This window comes from Athene cunicularia (genome assembly GCF_003259725.1).
Source record: "Athene cunicularia isolate RWA chromosome 1 unlocalized genomic scaffold, athCun1 chr1_part1, whole genome shotgun sequence".
NCBI classification, from domain to species: Eukaryota; Metazoa; Chordata; class Aves; order Strigiformes; family Strigidae; genus Athene; species Athene cunicularia.
Window position 1 is genome coordinate 128,267,705 of NW_020799091.1, and position 20,238 is coordinate 128,287,942.

General features: G+C 38.6%; 1 protein-coding gene across 1 annotated transcript in view; it reads right to left on the minus strand.

Annotated features, from left to right (window-relative positions):
- LOC113479417 (ephrin type-B receptor 5-like) overlaps positions 1–20,238 on the minus strand; it is a 61,000-nt gene that overhangs the window by 34,450 nt on the left and 6,312 nt on the right. Inside the window, 1 exon segment of the mRNA XM_026847314.1 lies at positions 10,324–10,544. Coding sequence (XP_026703115.1) covers positions 10,324–10,417 — 94 coding nt within the window. The 5' untranslated portion in view covers positions 10,418–10,544.

Genomic DNA, 20,238 nt, shown 5'->3' on the forward strand with positions numbered 1-20,238 from the left:
CCCCCCCAATCATGCCTTGTACAGGGCTTCCACACACCCAGAATATACATTCATGTATTGAGATTAAATATGATAGGCTATGTCCATAGTAGTAAATTAAGCAGGGCCAGAGGCACTGGGCACATAATCATGCTAACTCATGGTTAGCAAGTTGCTTGACAATATTCTGGCCAGACAAAAACTTTCCTGGGCAAAGTGTAACCCCACTGATAGCATGCAGCAGAATTATAATAAGGAGTACAGATGCAGCCACCCTTTTTTTTTGAAAGAAAAGGGTGGGACAGAAACATGAGTTACATTAATGCATGCCAGTCATGGCTTCCCATTTTATTTTCAGGTGTAAATGTGGACATAAGGCCAAGACACTTTTATTTTCAGGTCTGGAACCAAATTTCTATGAGAGTTTAGGATAATGACCCGTTTGATCCTGTAATGGATTCACTTTGTTCTGGAGCTGGGCATTAGCCTGCGTACGGATCCCAGTTTTATCAGAAAATCACCGTTAAACAGTCTTTTGCATTATACTGCTCAGAAGTAGGGTACATGCAGAATTTTACAGGCCTAGATTATTCCCACAACTTGTCTGCATTTCCACTGTTACTGAATCTAGCATTTGGAGACAGGTACTAGACTTCACTGCTCTTGCGGATGTTATTCTCTGTTCAGGTACAAAGAAAAACAGTAGAGATTGCCACAGTGCAAGTTATATACACAGTATTCTCCAGAAGTGAATGGTAAGGTCTGAGACCACCCTGGAAGTATGCAAGCATGTGTGTTTTTCTGTGTACATTTACAGTGGGGACATGGGGGAAGAAAGACTCCATCAAATAGGCATTTACATGTGTTGATTCATACTGTACAAATCAACAGCTTTTTCTTAAATTCTGGAAAGTCAATCTCTTTTGTTTGGTTATTTTAATTTACATTTTTCTATCTTGTTGCTTTGTTTAAAAAAGGCCCAAAAACCAAGATAGAAAAAGCCAGAACCCAACAGCAACGTCCAGTTTATTTACAAACAGGATTCACTATTCCCTTTGTAAAGGTTTAATGATATGATTGTCCCATGTTTTACATAGGAGAGATCCTCAGTAGTTCATGTTTCCAAATTATGGACTGCTAACTTCACTATCCCTATCAGTACTCCTGGGTATTCACTCCACATTAATCAGCAGAAAGGAAAGACTACACTTGTCCTAAAGCAGACATGATCAAGTAAGCAAGTTTATCCAGACCTCAGGCTTTGCTGATGTCCCCAAACTGATGTTCCCTATATTCCTACATGATATCATGTATTTCTTATACCTTCCTGAGGAGCTGATCCAGTTCCTTGCTTCAAAACCAGTGCAAAATATCTGGGCTGGCTTGCCAGAACTGGGAAGAGCTACTGGTTACAGCTGAAGCACAATCCCACTAAAATTCCCTAACAGACCTCAGAAAATGCTGAGAAGCTCAGAACTTAAGGATAGCTCAGCTCAGATGGCTTCTCTGAGTGGCAAAACATCTGTGAAAGGCCTATGCCTCATTGTGGTTTAGTCTCCCCTTAGGCTGTCCTGGCAGCAGAGGGATTTGGCATTCCCCCATGCACATTACTGTCTCAATTGCACAGTCTGGCACAAGGGTTGCACTCTGTCATGGCAGTACTTTGTAACTGGATTCCCTAACATGGCTTTGATATGCTGGAGTAAATATACAAGGTAATTTTCAACAAAGAAAGAACTTTTTTTTTCTAATTGGGTCTGAGTCTCCCAGTTATCAAAGTATAATGCAACTAGCCCATGGAAACTAGGAGAAAGTAAAATAGAGAAAAGTTAATTGGGGCATGGAAATTCAGATTAAAAGTGAGAAAGGAAAGAAGAAAGAAAATAGATAAGTCTTGCTCAGCAGCCTGGGCTCTGCCATGACTAGCAGGAAGCACATTCTCTAGACAGCTTCTTAACAGTGAGCAAGGTAATCTTCATCAAGCACATTAATATTTCACAGTGAACAGATACAGGCAGCTTGAAGTAGACAGAACTGTCTCTCTCACAGTGAGTATTTTAAATGAGGAAACATCAGGAAAATAAGAAAAGTACGCAAGAATGTTGTGTGCATAAATCTCATTTTGTGACTTATGGTCAAAAGTCCTTCACTAATTTTCTTCTTTTTCTCCCTTTCTTACTGCCTCTATGCCTTGAATCAGATCCTCAGTTACACCAGCTGCATGTACACTTATAAATCTAGCAAGCTGTTGGACTGCTCTCGGCCGAGTATGGTTTACATTCACGTGGCAAAAAACTCCAACGCCACAGAAGTGCGTGACTGCACCCAAACCATCTCTCATTCTAACCTCTGATTTATGCCTAGGCACTGCTTAGGAGAAGGTTAGATGACATGGGCCAAAACTATAATGATGGGTATTAACCTGTGCTAATAATTTAACAGTATGAATGACTACGTAACAGTGTACAGGTATAAGCCTTTACTTGCTACTTTATTAGTACTGATGCAGCATTCCCTCAGTGTATTGAGCCAGATTAGTATTCTGCTGCTCTTCAGTGCAGATAGCAATGATCTGCCCGGCTGAGTTTACCAACCTGGAAGAAAAATAGCTTTCTACTTTGCTCAAAATCAAGGGTCTTGCAAGATCAGATCAGATACAGGCCCAGAACAGTCCATGATGCTTCTAGAGGCCACACTTATTCAGGTGACCTCAGAGTATCATCAAAACAGTATTCCACTTTGGGTTAAAAATGAGGAATAATCAAGGTATCTGAGCAATCTGGAGGCCTTTAAACACATGAAAAGATAACAGTTCTTCTTTGACTCCTGCTTTAATCTTACATCTCTGAAGACTGAGATTCCAATTTCTTATTAAGACTCTTGCTTTAGTTCATAGAAGAGAAAAATAGCTGATGAGAGATTCTCCTGTATTTCTCTGCCCAAAACAAAAAAAACACCCCATAATCTTTTATAGTAGAGTCAAGTGGTTTCATTACACTCTTCCTAAAACAAAATTCAGAATTAACTACATTCTCAGTTCAGTGAAAAAAAATCCCTAAGACTTATGTTAGTACCAGTCAATACTTATGCTACAAACCAATCTCTTGGGCTGCACTATATTATAATGTCAACATCAAGACCAACTGGGCAGAGGTTGGAATTTATTACAGATTATTGTTACAGATGAGGCTGCTCAGAATAGGCATGTTAATGATTTTCAGATTTTGGTTAGCTTATACTTTCAAGCAAGACACTTTAATGCTTGTGTTACAGGCAAAAATGTTCCCCCGATGCAGGGGAAGATGACAATTCACCCAAGGATGACTGACCCTCTGACAACCTTCATGAAGACAGAGTTCACCTAACAGCTTTCTGGATTATAAAGATGGCCTAACAGCTTTCTGGAGTGAAGAACACTTGTCCTCTCTGTCTTAATAGTGAAGAAACATTGAGAAGAAAACTGATCCTGAGAAGGCAGTGAAAGAATCCCTTTACCTGTGGGATGCGAAGCTTGTCCTCTCTGTCTTAATAGTGGAGTGGTGCATGAGGAAATTCTACAACTCAAGTCTAGGCAAACTATAGCCACTGAGAAGAAAACTGATCCTGAGAGGGCAGTGAAAGAATCCCTTTATCTGTGGGATGAGAAGCTGATGCTAAGAATGACCAGACTATATAATGACAGAATTAACCAAGCTGGAAGGAAGGTACAGAGGTTATCTTGATCAACACCCCTCTCAAGACCAGGCTAAATTACAGTAGGCTGCTCAAGGCCCTATCCAGTTTAATTCTGAATATAACCAAATGTACACATAATTTGGTAGGTAAGGCAAAGAGCATTAGGGTAGAAGGTAACATTCAGAGAGTTTGCTTTGCTATGCAGCACCATGACCCAAGCAGCAAAGTTCTCTGGCTTAATAAGACTTCTTGAAAAGAAATATTACTGGACTTATTCTGACTTGTATTATCAGGCCTTGAACAGAACAAGTAGGAAGACTGTGAATGCTCTCTTAGAGAGGGCTGGAAAGAGCGTTCTCTGGGCTTGTGTAAAACTATTGTTAGGGATTGGCAAATCCTGTAGCCTCATGTAAGCAAGACTCCTGCACCTCCATGTCCCCACATCTAATCAATAACAAGGTTGAGTGGGTATTCCCAGTAGGCACACACACAAACACACACATATATAAATGGCCAGCCATGAAGATCAACACATACAGAAACACTCACCAGCAACACAAACAGAGAAAGCACCACCAACGGCTTCATCCTGCTCTCCTTTCTGGCTGGTCAGGATACAGGTCCGTTAGTGGGAAATACATATGTATTTATACACAGCATGGATCCCTGCAATAACTGTCCTTGAACGTTCAGTCTCCAGTAGCTGACCTTTGTATCTGTGGTCTCCCCATTTGCTGGCACCTGCACATATAAGTACCTGAAGATTGCAGCTCCACTCCTGTTCCTAGTATTCAGACACCCTCACTCCCTTTTACATCCCTTCACACACACACAGAGGCACACTATTGATCCTCTGCTAACTGGTTTTAGGCATGCAGTCCACCCAGTATCTTGTCCTGGATTCTCATTCTCCTAGGTTGCTGGCACTTGGCCATGTGAGCCCCCAGGGCTCACCACCAGTTGCTGTAGTGCTGCCCCACTCCACAGAACCCCACTTACACATACAAACACATGCAGAGGCACACACACTGGATTCTCCAGTAACTGGCCTTAGACATCAGTCTAGGCAGCATCTGGTCCTTGGATCGCCTTGTCTCCAGTGCACAGAGATACACAGTATACAGACAGGACTCTCAAAGAAACCCCAGAACAGAGTGTCCCCAGTAGTTGGCCTGGACCCCTTGATCCCCTCAGAAGATAGCTCCTCCAGATGTCTCAGTCACAGGGACACACACATGAAAACAGGTGTCTCATTTGTCCCCCAGACTCTATGGTATCTCCCTGGTTTCCCAACTCACTTACTCTACGAATCAGATAGTCTGGCTTGATATTTGCTGGAGATCACAGACTCACTCAAATAAACTCACTCACTCCAGTTGCTGGCACCACAGATGCACAGATCCTATGACCCATGGTCCAACTTGAGTTCCTGGTACTTGATTTTCATCCACCTCAGGCTCTTCAGGTACTGGCAGCACTGACGCATGAGCCCCTATGATCTTTGGTTCAGATCCAGTTGCTGGCATTTAAATGTCCACATACACACAAAATAAAAGCACCCTCACCCAAGTAACTAGTGAAAAATTGAATTTAATAAGAAGACAGGACAGACTGGTCATCAGGTGCAGGTCAAGGCCTGACAGGTATACTGACCAGTGCTTGTTTACACATGACTGGCCCCTTATCTCTATTTTCTCACACTTGATCCTCCCCAAAACCACTTGATCTCTCCCTTTCCCCACCTATAGTTCCTCTCCTGAGCAACCCACGTAAGTTTTGCCGAAGCCCCAAATTTTCCCTTCATCCCATAATAAATCCCATACCCCTGTTGGCAGTAATCCCCCTCAATCCAAATGGTGTTTCAGAGAGCACTTCCATTGATTTATCTTAACAAGTTCCATTCCCTCTCAGTGGGCTGATCACACTCCTGTAATAGCCCTGGGAGAAGCTGGGTCAGGGTGCTTATTTCTCTGTTAGGTTATTTGGGTTCCCCTGCCTGTGTTCCTTTGAGTGTGAGGAGAGAAGCCCTTTATCATGCAACTGAACAAATATATTTATATATGGGGGCTATCACTTGGAGACACAATACAGTGAAACCTTTGGGAAGCCTTTAATATACTAGAACTTCTTCCAAAGCTAAAAAGCTATGGTAGTGAAGTATATATCAATGACTAGTGACATATGCAACTGCAACAAGTACTTATTTTTCAAGAATAAGTTGATGAAACAAGTAAAAAACCAAACAAAAATAGCCAAAAATTCCCACTTAGTGCTCAATACAAAAACTGCTGTTGTTTAACTAAACCGGTTCAGCTATGACTTAACATGAAATAACAAGATAGAGAGTTATAAAATATGCCTCCTAATATAAGAGAATATATATAAAACCAACCTATATGAGGCAAATGAGGCTGACCTTTTGGATAAATCTATATTGTGAAGTCATTCCTGCAGTGAATGCTCCTGTATTACTTCTGTATTGGCAATTAATAGAAAAAACTATTTACAGCCAATGAGATATGTATTTAGTGACTTTCATGAAGTATAGTATTTTTTGACTACTTGCTATGTCAGAGCAAAAAGCTGATACTATCAGAACAGGATTCTCAGACCCCAATCAGGAGTTATGCACCTGTGAAAGGTAGCAGCCAAATGGTCTAGGATATGGAAATACACAACTATTTGCAAGGTAGGACAGCTTTTAAGCTTTATGAATGACTGTGTATTTTTTCCTTTACCTCCACTATCCCTTTGTTAAAGCTCTTGGGAAACTGCCAGGATTAGCATGTTGCACTAATTCCTCTGCAGATGTCAGGAAATGCAGACATCAGGAAATAAAAATAAAGGACTTTAAATGCTTAGTTTTAACTTTGCATTTGCAATCAAATTAAATTATTATCTACAACTTTCCTAGTAGTGTGATATAATAATATTCTTCTAGAGTTTAACAGATTCATTCTGCAAATACCCACTGTTGAGTCTAGAACCCACCCAACTGCCACTGCCATGAAACCAGCTACTTCATATGACAGTGTCATTTTTAGTTTATCTGTTTTCCTGCCTATATTTTTTTTTCTATAAACATTAAAAAGTGATCTTGGGTCTGGTTTCACTGAAGCATAAATTGAAGTCCCAGATACTGTATATTACATAGAGTACTGTTCTTTTTTTTTCTTTTTTTTTTAAGTTTAATTAGCTTTGAATATAAATAGTCTTAGCTGCAACATGAGTAGGCTCTACTGTCCTGCTAGCCTCCAAGCAGCAAGAGGTAGCCTGCAGCTTGTGAACAGTTTCAACGCAGGGCTATGGTACACACCTGGGAATATATTACAGGAGAAAACAAAACAAGTGGAGCTGCTAGGACTAACCAATGGGATAACCCAGACACCCCTCCTCTTATAAACAAGCTGCACATCCAGCCCAGTCCCATTCACCTTCTGAATTACTATAACAAGAGATTCCTCTGCCCTGGGCTTTCCAAGAATATGGCAATGATTTTGGTAAACAGGGAAGTGTCAGGAAAGAACATAATGGGAAATTTTTAATGGGATTTTAATAACCCATGTGAATCACAAGCAAATAAAGTAAAAAGTTAATTTTACTTTTTTGGGGTTTTCCCCCTGAAGTAAAGTAACACCCATTTAAATTTTTCTTTGCATATAATAAAACAAAAGGCAATAGTATTTTTTAATTTGAAGATTACTTTTGAGGAAACTCTAGTTTTCTTTCCCTTCAAAGACATTTGAGCAATCAGTACTTCTTGAATACAACCTTGAATTTCTAGAAGATATTTAGAAAGGCTGTCCAGCCATTCTGCAGGCTGGAGAGTTTGTTGTAAAATAAATGCAGTCACTCACATAGAGAACACATCATTCCTTTGGAACAGATTTAATGAGTTCTGCAAAATGAACTCTGCAAAATGAACTTGTGTTTAAGCTGTAAACATTTATAACTCAGTAAAAGCAAAACCAATATTCCACATAAAATTTAACTCTATGCTCTTATAAGAGCTATTTCATTAGCAAGTTATCACTTGCTCTCAGCTATTTTTACTGTAGCCCCATCAGGCATTCTTAAAATCTGTGCTTCACCAACTTTTACAATCAGAAGGGTTAACCTACAAAAATGTTAAATGATAAATTGTAGACAATAATTACAGACATGTATAGATACAGAAATAAAATTTCTGTATATTTCTATACATATTTTTGAACAAAAGGAAAAAAATCTTTTTTTCAGCCAGCATGTAGCACAAAAATAATGGTCCCCAAACTAAAACCTCAAAAACTTTCAGAGTCATAACTGTGGGAAATGCGATCTTAATGAAAACTTCTGTGCAATCTTGTTTCCTTTTATAAAGCTAAAATAGTAAGTTTACAAATATCTTTTGTTTGCAAAACAGTTTTCCGTCATGTTTCCCATGCAGTTTTTTTTCTAGTCTAAAAATCATGCCTGGAAAATTTTTAATCGACATGCTCATTCCTAGTGAAATCAGTGTGTCCAAATACTAGATCTGTATCAAGTAAGTTCAGTCTAATGATTCCTTTTTATGCATTAAAAACAACAATAACAACAAAAACATTTTCTATTGCTTACAAGAACTTCTTTACTCCTGATTCATGAAGGGGTTTAAGGTCCCATTAGGTCCTGTAAAAGGGTGCTGCTTTCCTTCTATCTGAAAAGCATTCTGCATAAAAAGTATTTGTTCTTTTCATAATGCATAGAAAGGTGGTTTGAATACTTTGGTTATTTTTCTTCCCCTTCCTACAGCTTCTCCTTCTTTTCTTAACAACATACATTATGGTTTTATCAAAATAGGTTTTCCCCTTTCAGAAAATTTCAAACAAATTTTCTAAACAAAGTTTGAGACAAAATTTAGAGTCAGCCTGTTTAAATCTACAGTCAGCCTGTTTAAATCTAACTCAAATGCCTGAGAAACACTTGCAAGAAAAATTACTTTCATTGTTTTTCCCACTCAGTTAACCCTCATCAGTTAGAGATGAGACGTATTTTAGACACCATCTAAACCTTCTAAGAAACTTTACAAAAACTGAAGACCAAAGTGGATGTTCCCTATATTTTTCAACTTAAGTCTTGAAACCGGAAGTTCAAGTTTCTGCTATACACAGTAATGAGTCAACAAAATGGCCACGGGGCTTTTTTCTTCCTGATGGATAACTCTGTATAAAGAAAAGCATTCTACATAGTTATCATCAGACTTCCCTTCCCCTAATGCATAATTCTTCTCTGTCTTTTGACCACAACAAAAATACTAACCTCTGACATGCAAATTACCTTTGGGGTGCAATCCTAGGACCATGTAGTTCAGTCACAATGCAAGGCGATAACACCCCTGACTGAATTGAGAGTTGAAATTCAGCTCATGGGCACCTTTACTGCTTCATCTCCATAGCAGAATTTTACTGTCTTATTTTAATTCAGGCAATTCAACCATGTGATCTGTATCACACAGTGTTTTCTAAATTCCAATCACTGAATTCCAGAAATGTCAAATCCTATAGGCATCACTGAGTTACTTCAGATTTGCACAGAATGGACATTTTCTGTCCCTTTTCCATCTCAGTTCCTTTATCAGTTACACTAAGGAATAACATTACTTTGTAAAATATTTTTTAAATCAGCTATTAACAGAGTTGCAGAGATTTTAGAACTTGTATTATACTTTTATACCAATTATTTCCTCTCTGAAGGAGAGGAACTCCCATTCCATTCCCCTCCTAGTAAGAGAAGGAATGCTTTAACAAGTTTCCTCTTCATTACTAGTAAGAAAAAGCCAGTAGTTTTTATTTCCCTATCTCCATCCTCCTTTTCTTAGATCTCACACTATTCTCCTTTCCCTTCCTCCAGGTCTTTTCTTCCTTGTCTCCCTCTGATTCCCTCTCTCCCTCCCACCCTTTTTCAGAGACTTTCACATATGCAAGAGATAAACAAACATTCATCACAAAGCCGTGCAGTTCATTGAGCACATGTAGCTGCAAGGATATTCCTTGGAACAAACAAGAGGATTGTTTACCATACCTCTGCCCTTCTCTAACTCTCTCCCATAACTCTTATCGCTTGCTCCCATCACCCTCCCTCCTACCATCTTCTCCGATTTTCTTGGCCTCTCGTTTCTCTTTGCTCTATCCTCTCTTCACTGATCTCTCCCTCCTCTCCTCTGCTGGCTGAACACGAACTGCTGCTTCTGTTAAAGGAAAGCATTTTCTCCCTATTACATGAGACAAGTTGTTCAGATGACAGAGACAAAAAATCCTGATTTCAGCCCAGTGGATGCTGCCTTGTAGAACAATATAAACATCAAGAGATTGTTTCATAAAACAAACATGGTGCAAGAACAGGAACACAAAAATCAAATACATGCAAAGCATAAACAAGAAGCTTATTCCTGGGGCAAAAAATTTATTCTTTGAGATTGTCACTTCCAAGATAGCTAGTAGAAATGTTCATTAATGGTCCTTCATAAGAAGGTTTGCCTGTCCTACTAGAAACAGTATCTTTTTACATCTCATGAGATAGTGATCAGCCATCAAAGAAAGACATGTGCTTAAGGCTCATCTGGACTACAATAAGCATACTGGAGAGCACTTTTTTTTTTTTTCTCTAGAGAAACTTTGTTAAGTTGTTGAATTATATAAAATCTGTTCTTACCTTCTAGTGAGGAGACCAGATGAAAGAAGCAGGCCATCCAGAGCCAACCCATTCCTGCCACTCTTCTTGCACTGATGCCAGCATTAGAATCCATGAAGATTCTCTGTAGATAGCACCATCTCCAAAAAACCCACACACCACTACCTTGAAATGGTCAAAGATTTCTTGGGGTATTTTAGTATCTTTCCAAATCAAAGTATAGAGGCCTTTACACAGGAATACTGGTTAAGAAAAAACAGAAGGTGGGAACAGAAATCAGGTCACAATAATAAAGAACTGGCTGTTTCTACACACCCACTCCATCATGTACTACTTTCAAGATACAGGTGAAAAAGAGTATCACAGACCCAGTATCTACCATATACCCACACCTTCCACCTCAACATTTCAGTCCCAGTTGTTTTGTACACTGACAGTACACACAGCTCTTGAGACATGCATGGCATCACTAAGAGTGGTGTTCCCAGATTAGTGTTAATCTATCCTACAATACAGGCTGTATTCTTACTTAAATCTCAGCCTTTACATCTATGGGAGTGTCTCTTGGAAGATCTCCATTCCATTACCCCTGTATGCTTTCCAAATTCTGACTCTTATAATTTACACTTTGCCTTTTAAGGACTCTGCAGGGCACTAGCCATGACATGAGAGTTTTCACCATTTTCGACAACACAAATCTACACTGCTGACACACTAGTAACTGCATTTCAGATCTGCATTTCATTTGTCCTTTTAAGCATATAACTGTCCAACATTATTGAAGCTGGACAGTATTTCTCCCATTAATATGTTGTAGGTGAAGAAGCAAAATTGTGATATTTAAGGCCAAACCTGCCAGGTTACAGCCAGGAAAAGCACACAAGTTCAAATTTATTATCTTAAATGGGAAAAAATCCAAGCAAAACCAAATAAAATTCCACCACCACCATTAAGAACCTGACATAAAGATTTATCTCACACTCAGGGAGCAGCATGTAGCACTGCATTAGATCAATCTAGCAAAATAATTTTGCTGAGCAAGGTACTTTTGGTTCCATTTGCCCAAATCTCAGCCCACGGGAGAAATATGGTATATGTAGGTTACATTCAAAAAGCTAGTATGTTTTGTTTCTTTAGGTGCTCTTTGCACAGAGCATTGAAAACACTCCAATGTCTTCAGTGAGGTAGTGAAGCGTAACTAAGGAGAAAGAAAAATGTCTCAGGCAATGCAGAGAAATGGCTCAATAACTTGTCTGAAATAGGGGAGAGAAGAGTTGTAACTAAAAGGGGCAGCCTCACTGCAAGTATCTGAAAACCTAGCAATGGGGGATTTGAGGAAGTTTGGCATAGCAGAGAAATAAGGAGCCTGGGGAGTATGATAAAAGGTAATGAAGTGCAATTTGATTTGCTTTACTAAAGAGATGAGGAAATTACTGGACAGGATGGAATAGTTCTCTCTTATGCTGCCCTTAATGAGAACCCATACACCAAACACAGATGAAACACAGGCACTCTTGAGCATCACTAAAATGTAAGTAAACTAAAGGGACTTCAGGAAGAAGCAAAAACTTTGACAAGGAAAGAGAAAAATAAAATCAGTTAAGTATAACTGAGTAAAAATTAAGAATAAAATGGAATAATGAATATAATACAGGTATTGTGTATTAGTTTATGAAGCATGTATACACCACAGAAGAAAAACAACACTGGATGAAACTGTAAAAAAAATAATCCAGGCTGAATGATCAGAAAACCCTTCTTTATAGAAAGAACTATCCAAGCACATAGCAGTCAGTGTTCTCCAGGAACAGGGCTGAAGACTGTAGCCTGAGCCACTAAAATCAAGACTTGGTACACCAGAATGAAGTCTGCATGACTACGCTACATGGAGACAGAATACTCAGCATTTGTCTTGCCAGTCAATCTGTAACATTGTAACATCTAAAAGCCTATTCTTTAGGCCAGCCAAATCCTGAGAGATGGGGACTTTTAAACATTCATTTTGAAGGGAAATAAATTCAGGAACAGAGGTCAAAAAAACTGAAAAAACCTTTCAGTCAATGGCACTACATTCTTTACAGAAGGTTTGAAAGCAGCCCACAATTCAGCCCTTCTCAACGTCACGTAATTTACGAATGGCAGAGCAGGAAACAGAACCCAAACACACTCTGGCTGCTGGATCTCAGGCCAAAGTCTTGAACTTACCAAGAGATTGGAGATGGAAGTCTCCAGGTTATCTGCTTATGTTATTCACCAATACTATCATGATTGTTTACTTTGGCACCATCGCTGTGGTATCTAGATTACCAAAATTAAATTATGTTCAGGATCCCAATAAGAGAGACTAAAAACATCATCACCAGTATTTTCAAGAATCCTCATTTCTTAGCTGAATAACCAGCAAGGGAGAAGAGTTATTTGGGAAGTTTGTCAAGACAACAGAGATTCCTCAGCTTCTTTGGGCAACTGCTCCAGTGCTGAACCACTACTGGGGATGATTTTTTTGTTCCTTATATAGTCACAATCTCCTTTGCTCTCTTCTGTTGTATATCTAAACAGAAGAGAATCAGCTCTTGCCCAGCATCTCAAAGCTTCTTCTACACAAGATTGCAAACACAAACTATTTCAGCTGGAAAGCCTTGAATGTGACACATAGTATACCTGGTTTAAGAGGCACTGTTTACAACCTGTTTCTTCTCACCAGCCAGCCAGTGCTGTAATTTCTTATTTTTTCTGGAACACTTTAGTACAGTCTCCAGGCAAATAATGTTCAGTCCTGCAAGGCAGTATAAATAGTGTTTCCATATGTACTAGAACAACTGACACTTGTACTGATCTGTGCTCATGAGATTTCTGTCACAAAGGGGGCTGCTGTGTGCCCATCCTGAATCTAAACTGTGGCAAACATGAAGGATTTCATGCAGCCAGCATCTCCGCAGCAGTTTCATGCAGATAATGGATTCCCTCAAAGTTCAAGCACTGTCAGTGATGACACCTGAAGAACCAGCCACAGGGCACTACTGTTGCTAAATGGGTTAGCATTGATTCAAAATTCTCTTACACCAGTGCATGCATTTTTATTAGAAGGGAAGCAGATATGCTCCTAGGTTTGTGTAGTCACTTATTTTAGAGTACCCCAATGGCATATGTCTTGACTCTTGATGGAGGTGTTCATGAACATGACAAACATAAGAGGGATCTCCTCAGAATGGACTCTTTTTTTTCTTCTGGGTTTGCCTGGCACTCTGAGACTATTCAAAACAGTGACAACTAGATACAAACATATTAATTCTCTTCTGGCCACAGGTTCTGATGGACCTAAGCTTTAAGGAAAACCCCTTGCTTTCTAAACCTTTTGATTCCACCCATAAATCATTAGACAGACCTTTGCTGAAACATGTTCTAGCTTAGTATGCAAACTGTATCAGTATGTAGCCACAGATCAGAAAGTAATGCACATCGATCCTACTCCCCTCTGACAGAGACCACCCGCAGAACCTGACATCAAATAGCAGTTAAGCATTCATCTGAACCATTCAGGCACTCCTTTAGAATTAATAAAAAAGCTAGGATTGTTCAGGCACTGCACAAAGCTCCTGGAGAAAATATGAGTGCCTGGCAGGTTCTTCCTCTACATGAATGGAATGTAGCTGTTGCTTTGAGTTCGATGAAATTAGAGCAAACCACAGGCAGCAGGAAGACCTATTAGTCCCATATCCCCCAATTTCTACATGAGAGCTAAGGGTAGTTCCAATATTTTATTCACTAAAAGCTGACATGAGCTTGATCCACTGCAGAGAGGATGCTCCATCCTGCACTGCTTTGGAGAAATCCCAACTCTAGTATCAGTCCAAGTATCTTATTCCCAGGAGGCATGGAGGCAAATGGAAGCAATGAGGCTGTCAACACAGTACAAAAATTCTTGATCAAATCAGTTCTTAATCAAGTGTTCCTTATGGCCTTCCTTATTGGAAGAACATTAGTGGTTTTGAATGTGCAGTCAAGACCATAACAATTCTGCATTCTTTAGTGCAAACTATATTTCAAAGCACAAGAAAGAACACTGAAGAAGATCAGTGTCCATCTGACCTAAGTTTCTTCTGTGTCTCCAGTGCCAGGAAGAGGTGCTATTTGGTGACAGCTTGCAAGCCTGTACTGTATGTGCTCCACTCCCCTACTATTCCCCTAGTATTCACAAATACAAGATTAGATTTACTAGAGAGTATAATCCAATCCATTCCCTTTAGTATCTCTTTATGGTTTTATCTAATCCCTGTTTTGAACTTGCAACAGATTTGGAAATACATCTATCCCTGTGCAACAACGTAATTTTAATTGTTCTTCTAATATAAGATGAAATCGTAAAAATGCCAGATTTTTACTCTTTCTATTCTTAACTGTCCCAAGAATTTTTCCAAATCATCTTACTTCCTCCCACTGGAAAAATGTTTCTTCCTAATTCATTGTTAATTGACTCCTCTAGGCCTCTCTCACAGTAGAAATCATCATAAGGATACAGCCTCCCTCCGCTACACTTGATTCAACAGATTTCCCTCATATTTGTCATATATCTTCCTCACACAAAGCATCTAGATGCAAAATAAATGCACCTCAAATATTCTTCAGGGCAGAGAAAATGCTGTACCTTTGCAGGCACAGTCTTTTCTCCTCTTGCACATTTTGCACTATGAATCTTAACAGCTTAATATTATCTCTCAGTGAGAAGCATTACAAAGATAAATGAGCACAACATCAGGGAAAGTCAATAAACTACTATTCCAATCAATTTGTGCTGCATACTGATTCATCACATTTAGGCAGAGCACAAAAAATCGGAATTAATACTTCTCAGTCATGATAAACAGGGAACCATGGTAGTGTTATACATCAAGCAAGAGGCCTTTCTCCTCCTTTTCCCCTCAAGTTCTTTCCTACTATAATTGTTCCTTTGCCACTGAGATGCCCTATCTCAGTAGGATAAATCTCACAATGCTGTTGTGAAAAGCTGTCACTCAATGCCTGTGCAATACTAAGCATGATGTAATACTGCCTACCCATCTTTCTCAGACAATAATTACAGTTACTGCTATTCATAGAAAACTTTATAAGTCCCAAACTGGAAGTGAATGGGGGGAGAGCAACACATAATTTATTGCTCAAGGTTTTAATATTATAAAGTTAATGTGTTTTTCTTTAAAAAAATATTACTGGGGCACATATAGCAGCACAGAGAAATGTTTAATTAAATCTATAAATTACTTCAATAGTTGTTGGATATCCTTTTATCCTCTGTTACTATCTGAGATTATTTTGAATGACTCTAAAATAATTAAAAAGTATCTGAGAGTGGAATTCTTAACAAAGCCTTGTGGAATTTTTATGGTGTGTTCAGTTTATTAATTTAATTCTGAGAGAAAGGCTGTAGGTGCTAATGTATAACTAACCTTAAAGGAATTCTTCCTCAACAACACACTTCCTAAAATATTTCCTCTAGCTGGCTTGACCTTTTTTTTTGATTATCTAAATTGGGTTGTGTCTCTGTCTTTTGGGATTCTTTAAGTTTACAATGACAATCCAAAGATTTATTTCGAATGCTCTCCAAAGAAAGATTTATTCCCTTGTTTACCATGGAAACACAGAGTCTTGAAGCTCATCTTCCACACCGATTATACATTTCCTAGTGGGATCCAAGTTAAGAACTTCCATAGCCCTTAAAGAGAAGTGATGTTTATTTTCATGAATTTTTATTAAGACTTTGAGGTTCAGATAGGGTGCCCAAATTAGAAGCATAATCAGTCAAACAATCTTTACAGTCAGTGGACTGAGCTGAATTATCTTCAGTAGGTACTTAAGATCTGCACTAATTAAAAAAGAGCACTACGGACAGCTGAATAGTCCCTTCCAGATGACTCCTTAAGTGCAGCCTAAAGGTATCTGTGGAGATTCTGAGCCTCTGTGCTGTCTTCCAATCCATACATATGGCCACAATCACATTCCTTCAGATAACCACAGTGCTTTCCTTTAAATCTCTCTTCTCTGTTGTGACACATTAACTTGGCTAGAGAAGCCTCACAGCTGTTCTTGTGACCCTAGTCTATCTTCCTAACCAAAAATTTATTCACCACTGCTGTTTCTGCAGACTCTCTCAATGCCTCCCTTCTGCTATGCCTACCAAGAGGTACACTGATCTTTTGAAAACTGCAATTTAAAAAAAAATAAAATTAAAGATACAGATTCTTTCTTACACCTGCTTATTAGGTACCTTAATTACATGTATATTAAGTACAGCAAAGCTCCTGAATAAAATCTCTTCCCACCTCACAAGATTTAACTTAATTGACAATTTTTATAGTGATACATGTACTTCTCAAAGAAATACTGGTAATTATACTCAAGTTTCTAACATTAACACCTGGAAGCAAAATCCCAGCTTTAGAATATTAATGACATTATAGAATGAAAAATGTGAAGAAATGCATTGTTGTGTATGTTATCAATCACTTGCCTGATAGAAACTCTCATAAAAATTAATAGGAATTGGAGTGATAAAGAAATTACTCCTTTTGAATTTTCATAGAGTAAATAAATGAGACTGCAGAAAGAAGAGGGAGAAAAAGAATCAGCAGGTTCCCATCACATTTATCTTCTTTGATGGAAAGAGAAGACAACAGCTGGATGAACTGGGTATGGTTTCACTATGCTCTTATCAATTTTCCTTTAATTACTCAGGAAAATTCTCTTAGTACAACTGTGCACAGATCCCTGCAATGTGCTTTTATCTATGTGGAAATACACAGGATGTTTTTAACTTCAAGTATGATTTACCTTTAACAAATATACTTTTTATCTGTACAAAAGGAAGACACAGGCTTCAGAGACGAAAAAAATAGGTAATTACAAGATCTAGGGCACTGCAAAAAACCTTCCTCAAGAACTGTGTAAAAGATTGTATTTCTAAAATCCTAAGCATTGAATTTTATGTTTAGGGCATCTCACATATCCCTGAAGATGGACACATTATTAATTTCTAGGTGAAAAAATTCTGTGGTAGTAAAAATTCTTTGAAAATTGACATTTCCTTTCCTGGTACAACTGGCAATAGCTAAGTTTAAGTAAACACTTCAAATTTCACAGTAATTTTATGATAGAACAAGTTTGAAAACAAGGAAGAAGATGCATACTATTTTGCATTAAAAAGGGGAAGGGAAATAAAACTTTTGCACTAATAGTATTTAAACAAATGACGTGTGAATTAAAGTGTATGTCTCTAAAATCATGTTCTCATCTACTCAGCAATGCTGATCTTGCTTCTTTCTCACCTCAAGTTCTTAAACTGCTCTTTGTGGACAATAGTTTGCAAAACCCTTTATTAAGGATTAAGATTTTCTTCAGCTGCTGTAAAAGATGTTATTTTTTTGGTAAATATATTCTTACTGTCTTCATCTTTAATTTTGCTTTTGACTTTATGAGGGTTTTACACAGTAAGGAATATTTAGCATAAGCGGAAAATTCATGCTATTCGTATTTATGGTAGCCAAATTTATGCTGTCCGAGATAGTTGCAGCACCGACAGTCAGTTAAAAGATAATGGTCCTCTTCAAAATGCCTGTATTTTGAAATTGCCTTTCAGTCAATGAGAGAAACTGACATTTCAAAACAGACTACAAAAAGAACTAATATTAAAACATCTTAATTTAAGTGATGCTCTTTTTATTAACATCTCTTCCGGCTTCAGGGAAGCAACTTGGGTTTTCAGAGAATGTGCTTCATGATTTAAGGGTTAATTATAACTACTTTCTTCCATTTTAATCAGTTTCACAGCCTTGGGCTATCACAGAGATTGGCTCTCAAATTGTTGGCTGCATGCATCTGCAGACAGAGGCTACTTTTATTTTCAAAACTATTTAATTATTGGCATTATTAATCGTAACTTTTTTTTTATTCCTGTTAAGAGATCGAGGAAAGAATGCTTCTTTGTAAAACAACAAGGCAGAAAAGCACTGAATCAATTTACTGACTTGTTAACTGTCCTGACCTTTCTGTCCAAAACAGATGCATTTGATTACCAGCTAGCTTCCATCTAATCATACCCCCACACCTACTACAAACACAAGTTTTCAAGTTCATAAGGTTGCCCTAACAGAGGTCTGTAACGTAACATATCCCCTGAATAAGAAATTAAGAAAATTAAGAAAATAAGAAATTAAGAAAAATAAGAAATAAGTGGGAATAAGAAATTATCTTCAGTCAAACCAATGCCCTTACATTTTGCTGACTGCACCAACAGGCTATACAATACACAAGCTTTAGCCTCAACATGTAAATTAGAGTGATGTGGAAATATATGCACAAAACTAGGAAGCTATGAGTGAGAGAGAAAATGGCTCAGAGAAGAGTTATATCATACAGTTTTCATCTTTATACGACCACTGTCTGCCTAGATGGGAATTCTATCTGTTCCACCATTAGTTTGACCCTTATGTTCCCATTAGACACTAAAACACAACAAAATAAATACTCCACAGAACTGCACACCATCACTAAGGATAGTCTATCTATAATCATTTTTTGCAGGAGGTGTAACAAGCAGCTAGGGAGCTACCTTGGTAGCAATCTCTCAAGGCATCATGGTAAGAACACAGAGACAGGATCTCACCAGGGTCTCACTTTGACTTTTGGGATTCAAGTTGCCCAAAATGGGCTATTGTCTAGGAGCCAGCTGAGAGAGCAATGGGGCAGAAAAGGCAGCTTGAAGAAGAGAAGTGAGATCAAGGCTGCAGAGACAGATGAGCTGAAAGGGAATCACTGGGTGGAACAATTACCTGAGCTCAGTGAAGCATCATAAGAAGCCCATGTGTAGCAAAAGTGTATTAGAGAGCCCCACCAAAAATTTGAACTTGCCACTGGCAGAGCCTGCAGAGCAGCCAATTGCTTGCTCATGTCCTTCCCTCCTCTCCCATCCTGCATTTCCAGTTCGTTGTGCCAGTAATACTTCAGCAGAACAGAAAAAGTCTTAAGCAGAAGAGGAAAGGCCAAATTGGCTACAGTAGAAAGATATTTCAGGCTCATAGCATCTCTTTCTAATGCATGTTTGCATCATTTTTCATGCCAGAGATGAAAGCAGTAACGTATCTCAGAGCTTATCCTGCCTCCTCTGTCTCAAAGGCTTATTTATATTTCAGTGTGGATGCTGGGGCTCACTGCCCTTGTTATAGCCATGTCCAACTTTGAACTAAAGGATGAGACCTAAAATGGAGCAAGGACAACACATCACTTCATTTCCTTGGATACCAACCAGCCTTGGTCCAGCAGCAGATCCAAGATATATTTTCTGTGAGGAAGGTAGTCCCTCCCCCCGTTGCTGGTGAGACTGTAATAACAGAAACTAAATGAGGGGGATGGGCATCTTTAGACAACATCTGGCCTACAGTTCCCAGTCAACTGCAGGATTTTTGTCTCTATATTTCTTTAAGCTTTCCTAGTTATATTTTTATAGCAACAGAGCTTCCATGATTCCCTACAATCTACTTAGACCCTTGGTGGAAGAAAACATGCCTTAATACTGAACCTGAAATCATCTACTTCAGGCAAGTAGGCAATTTACTTCAGACACATTGCCTAGGATCCTGTAAATAGTCACCCAGGTACTATAGATACTCCAGAGGAACACTTTTTCAATCATTATTAAGCTAGTTCTTTTTAATAGCATGTCAAAAATTCCTTGTAGTTTCCTAATCACTGCTGTTGCTCATCACCGAGCTCCTGGTTCATCAGTGTGTAGCAGAGAAGTTCACACAGTCAAATACAAATAGCCCATATACACTTGCATTAGTGTCATAAAGTCAAGGATTTCAACACCACAGGTTCAGAGGTGCAAGAGAAAATACAATTAAAAATACTGAGATGATCCTGTATGATTGGGGGCGGGGGGGGGGG